This window comes from Callionymus lyra, chromosome 15, assembly GCF_982586985.1.
Source record: "Callionymus lyra chromosome 15, fCalLyr1.hap1.1, whole genome shotgun sequence".
Classification (NCBI taxonomy): domain Eukaryota; kingdom Metazoa; phylum Chordata; class Actinopteri; order Syngnathiformes; family Callionymidae; genus Callionymus; species Callionymus lyra.
This window is the reverse complement of record NC_141832.1, coordinates 550,421-556,581: the sequence shown is the minus strand read 5'-3', so window position 1 is coordinate 556,581 and position 6,161 is coordinate 550,421. Positions and strand designations below refer to the sequence as shown.

Here is a 6,161-nt window from a genome sequence, read left to right as displayed (position 1 = left end):
TGTGTGTGGGGGTGTGTGTGTGTGTGTGTGTACGTGTGTGTGTGTGTGTGGGGGGGGGTGTGTGTGTGTGTGTGTACGTGTGTGTGTGTGGGGGTGTGGGGGTGTGGGTGTGTGTATGTGTGTGTACATGTGGGGGTGTGTGTGTACATGTGTGTGTGAGTGAGTGTGTGTGTGTACGTGTGTGTGTGTGTATGTATGTGTGTACGTGTGTGTACGTGTGTGTGTGTGTGTATGTATGTGTGTACGTGTGTATGTGTGTGTACATGTGTGTACATGTGTGTACATGTGTGTACATGTGTGTACATGTGTGTACATGTGTGTACATGTGTGTACATGTGTGTACATGTGTGTTGCTACGATGACATCACTAAACGCTCCGAGCCTCATTTTTAAATCTCATGAAAACTGTGAATCGTTACAAACGTTATAAACTTTTTTAAACTCAATAATCCTGGAGCAAAAAAACGACTCAAGTGCTGTCGAGTCTCGAACCTTTTCTTCTTCTTCAGCTTCTCTCGTTCACTCTGTGGCTTCAGGAGCGACAGAGCAGGAGGAAGAGAAGAAAGTGATGCATGAACTTTTGATAAAGACTTTTGAGAAGATTCTTGACGAGACGTTTGTAGGAACAGAAACTCTCGCCTTAAGGACTCGTTTCTTCGTTCAATTGAAAATCTTCAAAGGTGCCAAACAAACAAACAAACAAACAGACAAACAAAAAAACAAACAAACAAACAAACAAACATCCTCCACTTGATGCATCAAATAAAAACAAACCAGAAACATGTTGTTTGTGAGTTTATGACAGAAGATGTAAAATATCACGACTTTTCCAAAAACCAAGGAACTGAAGATTGAGTTGTTTTACAACAAATATAAACATATTCTCAGTGTTTGTTCATCTTTGTGTTGCAATTAAACTTCCGGCCTCTAGGTGGCAGCAGTTGTTACGTCCTCCACAGCTACAGGAAGAATGTCTGACTACTTGCTACTACACTATCACAACACCAGAGTCTGAAGTACTCCAGAAGTATTCCTGAAGTAATGCTGAAGTATACCTGAAGTAATGCTGAAGAATACCTGAAGTAATGCTGAAGTATTGCTGAAGTAATGCTGAAGTATACCTGAAGTAATGCTGAAGAATACCTGAAGTAATGCTGAAGTATTGCTGAAGTAATGCTGAAGTATACCTGAAGTAATGCTAAAGTATACCTGAAGTAATGCTAAAGTATTGCTGAAGTAATGCTGAAGTATACCTGAAGTAATGCTAAAGTATTGCTGAAGTATACCTGAAGTATACCTGAAGTATACCTGAAGTATACCTGAAGTAATGCTGAAGTATACCTGAAGTAATGCTGAAGTATACCTGAAGTAATGCTGAAGTATACCTGAAGTAATGCTGAAGTATACCTGAAGTATACCCGGAGTATAAGCACCAAGTATTGTGCACTTTGAACTAATGTTCGTCCAAAGACTCTAAACACCTTCAAACTAATTAACATATTGAAGCTCCAGGTGAACAATTGAAACTTAAGTTTTTGATTAAAAGCTTCACTTAACCGTCGAGTCTTTAATCCAAGAGACGCTTAAGTTTAAGGTTTTGATGTCAAGAGTCTTTCTGGACGAAAACTGAAGCTCGACGTTTAAATGAACGTTTCTCTGGAGAAACTGAAGTTTTGAACGCAGTCATGGTTGTTTTCTAAAGTACCAGCGACTGAAGGAACTGCAGTATAAACTCAAAGTACAAGTGATTTGATCAAACAAATGTAAAATAATGTTAAAGGTCTGAAGTAAAACTTCTGAGCGTTACTGTTCCTTTAAGAGGTGAGGAGGCGGAGTCAACAACTAGTTCATTTAAAAACCTTAGTGACCAGAGACTGAACCAGACACCTGCGGTCCAGACTATTATGGGATGGAGCAGGTCCAGAGAATCAATTATGTCACAGGTCATTGAGCTGGAGGTCAGAGGTCAAAGACAAGACTCAGGACAAACGTGAACGAGAAGATGTTTTATTGACAGAACCTCAGGCGGACTCTTCCTTGTTGACCCGATCCTTCTTGAGTGGACCCTGAGAGAGAAGATCACGTATGTTGAGACATGAAGACACGCGTGTGTTACTGTGTCCAGAGAGTGAACAGGGGGCAGCACATGGGCGCGGCCCCCCTGCCTCACTGGACCGTTTGCTGTGGCACTGGAATGGAACCCGAGGTCACACTGAAGGTGAGCCAGGTTACGATCAGTGCGAGAAGATCTGCTCTCACCATGAACGCCTTCTTCTCCTCCATCGTCTGGAAGCGTCCGTGGCCGAACTTGGACGTGGTGTCGATGAACTTCAGGTCGATCTTCTCCAGGGCGCGACGGCTGGTCTGGACCAGCAGAGACTGAAGAGAACAGGAGGTCAGGGGTCGCGCTCAGAGACCGGGACCTTCGACCAGACTCACCTTGCGCAGAGTCAAGACCCTCTTCTTGGTGCCGACCACACAACCCTTGACCATGATGAAGTCGTTGGTCACGTCTCCGTAGTGGACGAATCCTCCCTGAAGACGCAGAGTCAGAGCAGGTTCTGAAGGACCAGGAGATCTGGACTCACCATAGGGTTGATGCTCTTGTTGGACAGGTCGTACTCCGTGGACGCGTTGTTCTTCACCAGCTTCCCGTCCTTCTGGTGATAGCCCTGCCCGATCTTGTAGATCTTCTTGTTGATCTCCGTGCGGTGGTGGTACCCCTTCTGACCCGCGCGGGCCACGGAGAAGGCCACTCGTGCAGGATGCCAGGCTCCGATGCAGGCGACCTTACGAAGACCACGATGAGTCTTGCGAGGAAGTTTCTTCGTGTGCCATCGACTGGTGACGCCTGCAGAGATCAGAGTCAACACACGGACACCAGGGGGCGCTCAGAACTCGACCTTCAACAGTGGGGTCATGACCTGGACTCACCCTTGTAGCCGTGACCCTTGGTGATGCCGATGACGTCGATCATCTCGTCCTGCACGAACACGTTGCTGACGGGCACGGCCTGCTCCAGCTTCTCGCGAGCCCAGTCCACCTTGTCGCCCACGCTGCCGCCGTTCAGCTGCACCTCCATCAGGTGAGACTTCTTCTGCCTGATGGGCAGCATACGCATCTGTGGGCGGAGCATACAGGTGAGGGGGCGGAGTCACGGCGAGGTCAGGAGCACACTCTGGCGCTCGTCTCAGAAGGAAGGCAGCATGGAAGTGTGTCCTCATGGTGATCGGACGCCACGCCTGGCGCTGAGATCCACTCTATCATCACAGACGAGCTCATGGCTACGTTTAGAAACTAAGGTACCAAGTGATTCAACACCTGCGTCTCACCTGCGTGTGCGTGATGATGCGGATCACCTGGCAGTACTTCTTCATGGCGTTGAAGTCCTTCTCCAGCTGCTTCTTGCCCTCCTCGTCCTGCCACTTCTTGCAGTACTTGGTGAAGGCCTTCTTCTTGGACTTGTACCTGAGCGCGGCGGGAGACAGACACCATGTTTGCGCCGCCCCTTCGTGACCTTGACGGGGTCAGAGGAAGGTCGCGGCGCGCAGCCGTTCGCCCTCAGACGGGCTTCTTCGGCTTCTAGAGGGTTCGGCTCGTGGCTCGGTTTCTAGGCACAACTTTCCACCGGCCAGAGGAGCCCGGAGCTCATCGGGACGACCCGAGCGGAGCTGCCACCAGGGGGCGCCCAAGGTTAGACTCGCCGAGGAACTGACGTCAGCGTCGACACTCACCAGTTCTTGTAGAAGCGACGCTTGCACTCGTCGCTGATGTGCTCGGCGAAGATGGTCTTGAAGGAGCGCAGGCCGCGGGGCGTGTTGACGTAGCCGGTCACGCCCACCACGATCATGGGAGGGGTCTCCAGGATGGTCACGGCCTCCACCACCTCCTTCTTGTTCACCTCTGGAGACCAAACACAGACTCAGGACACGTCGAACCAGCAGAGAGCAGAGCGACGCTCGAGACCATGAGCTCAGAAACGACATTCATCACAGGGCTGTGAAGCCCAATATGTCCGCCCGTCGAGGGTCTCGTCATCGCCCGTCACTGTCTAGACCTGACGTGGGTCACTGTGGCCTCAAGGTGGAGAAGATTTAAGGAAATACTACACAATAAACTCCCTTTAACAACATGTTTCACTACAAGTTAACTCTTGAAATAAAATCTTTTAACACCCACCCTCTCATGAGGTCCAGAGGACACCCTGGACAGGAGTCCAGTCTGTCGCAGGGCTTTGAACTACAATGTAAAGTTTGTCTACAAACTATATACTTAATAGTTTTCATCCAATTAAACTTTTTCTTTAAGGTCAATAAAGGCCTCTGAGGGACTCGAACCATCCACCGCTGCTACAGACCATAATCATGTAAAGTCAGATTCTACAGTAAAACCATCTCCAGGTGTCACGTGACCTACTTGATCCGGGTCGGTCCACCTCCCGCACGATGTGGGTCATGCCGGCCTTGTAGCCCAGGAAGGCGGTCAGATGCACGGGCTTGCTCGGGTCATCTTTGGGGAAACTCTTGGCCTTTCCGCGGTGTCGTCGACTCCTCTTGCGGGGCAGGAAGCCCAGAGACCCGTGGCGTGGAGCCGAGAACTTACGGTGGGACTGCGAGGGAAACAGACTTTATTCGTTTCATTCAAAGATGAAGCCATGCTAGCGCTACAAGCTAATGCTAACACGTGATGAGGAGATCTAACTTTATTGATATCCCTCTGGTGGACAACACTTTAACTTCAAAGTTAAAAACGAATGCGCTCAAAGATCCGCCATCTTAGACCATGAGTTGCTGCAGTTACGACACGAACTTCAAAACGTGGCAAAAAAGACACACGTGTCGGAAATACAACCTTGACGGTTGAATTAAGACCTAATGACGTAAAGATGTGGAAGTTAAATTACTAAAGAGCGGCGGATGATTCAGATGCTCCACGGATGGAGCTCCAGTGCTAAAGCTAATGCTAAAGCTAGTCAGAGCGCAGACTCACCATCTTGTGTCCGGTCCGACTGAAAGAGAACTAACGACGAGCGGCGTCTGCTTATATAGCCGAGGAAGCACCGCGAGGTTTTACGAGACTAGCAAATGGCGGGCCACGCCTTCTCTTTTGGAGGTTCCTCATGTCGCCACCAGATGTCGCCATTACTGCACTGGACAGATGTGTGTCTAACAAAGAATTCAATTCTCGATAAAAGGGTTTTGTTTACAATCGTTTATTTCCTTTGATTCTCAGCGAACAATCGAACTTTGACCTTGTTTTGTTTCCTGTTGTCAGGGGTTAGCATGACGTTAGCATGACGTCAGCATGACGTCATATTTACATCAGGTGTTGAAGAAGTTCCACCAAATCAAGTTGTGATGGACCTTCAGCGACACGTGTTCGTGGAGGTTCTTCTGCAGCAGGTCCTCAGATGCACACCATGATGGATCCAGAGTTTTCTCCAACAGTTCTATTTCTCCAGGAAGTAAAGACATCTGAGGAACAAACATCTTCACGACGATGTTCATTCGTAGGTTTGTTCTGGTTCTTCAAGACTTGAACGTGCAGGAACATCTGAGACGCTTGAGTTGATGGTCGTGAAGCTCCAGGATCTTCCACACTTGTGTCCAGACATGCAAGAACATCTTCTGAGAACAAAGATGTTTACACTTGATCTTGCGGCTCCTCAGACTCGTGGTTGATGATGTGAGAAGAACCTTCTTAAACATGCAGGTCAGAGCACTTTCAACAGATGCAGAGGAGTTTCCAGAGGACCTGGAGGAGACCTGGAGGAGATCTGGAAGAGATCTGGTGTACACCTGGAGTAGACCTGGAGTACACCTGGAGTAGACCTGGAGTACACCTGGAGTAGACCTGGAGTAGACCTGGAGTAGACCTGGAGTAGACCTGGAGTACACCTGGGGTACACCTGGAGTAGACCTGAAGTACACCTGGAGTAGACCTGGAGTAAACCTGGAGTAGACCTGGAGGAGATCTGGAGTAGACCTGGAGGAGACCTGGAGTAGACCTGGAGTACACCTGGAGTACACCTGGAGTAGACCTGGAGGAGATCTGGAGTAGACCTGGAGTAGACCTGGAGTACACCTGGAGTAAACCTGGAGTAGACCTGGAGTACACCTGGAGTACACCTGGAGTAGACCTGGAGTAAACCTGGAGTAGAC

The 6,161-nt window shown here is 48.9% G+C and overlaps 1 protein-coding gene, 2 non-coding genes and 1 pseudogene across 4 annotated transcripts in view; all 4 read right to left on the bottom strand.

The window, feature by feature from the left end:
• Positions 1 to 1,993: 1,993 nt before the first annotated feature.
• rpl3 (ribosomal protein L3) lies at positions 1,994 to 5,507 on the bottom strand. The gene is made up of 9 exons (XM_087809627.1): positions 5,344 to 5,507; positions 4,417 to 4,625; positions 3,735 to 3,903; positions 3,333 to 3,468; positions 2,935 to 3,121; positions 2,589 to 2,851; positions 2,440 to 2,535; positions 2,260 to 2,379; positions 1,994 to 2,066 (listed from the first exon to the last, which is right to left on the bottom strand). The coding sequence occupies exons 1-9, from the start codon at positions 5,505 to 5,507 to the stop codon at positions 2,022 to 2,024; spliced, it is 1,389 nt and encodes a 462-aa protein (XP_087665753.1). The 3' UTR covers positions 1,994 to 2,021.
• Positions 2,114 to 2,243, bottom strand: LOC148064315 (small nucleolar RNA SNORA54). Its single transcript, XR_015713486.1, has one exon. It is a non-coding gene; the product is annotated as a small nucleolar RNA SNORA54 (small nucleolar RNA).
• LOC148064314 (small nucleolar RNA U83B) lies at positions 3,184 to 3,278 on the bottom strand. The gene has a single exon (XR_015713480.1). It is a non-coding gene; the product is annotated as a small nucleolar RNA U83B (small nucleolar RNA).
• A 217-nt stretch (positions 5,508 to 5,724) lies between the features above and the next one.
• LOC148064312 (uncharacterized) overlaps positions 5,725 to 6,161 on the bottom strand; it is a 7,158-nt pseudogene continuing 6,721 nt past the window's right edge. The window contains exon 8 of the transcript XR_015713428.1: positions 5,725 to 6,161. This exon is cut by the window's right edge and continues 549 nt beyond it. The product of XR_015713428.1 is annotated as an uncharacterized LOC148064312 (transcript).

Coding starts and splice junctions, on each gene's coding strand:
- rpl3 (XM_087809627.1), bottom strand. CDS start 5,507: ATGAACATCGTCGTGAAGATGTTTGTTCCTCAGATGTCTTTACTTCCT. Junction 3,904..4,416: donor GGTGGACCGACCCGGATCAA/GTAGGTCACGTG, acceptor TTTGGTCTCCAG/AGGTGAACAAGAAGGAGGTG. Junction 3,122..3,332: donor GCATCATCACGCACACGCAG/GTGAGACGCAGG, acceptor CTCCGCCCACAG/ATGCGTATGCTGCCCATCAG.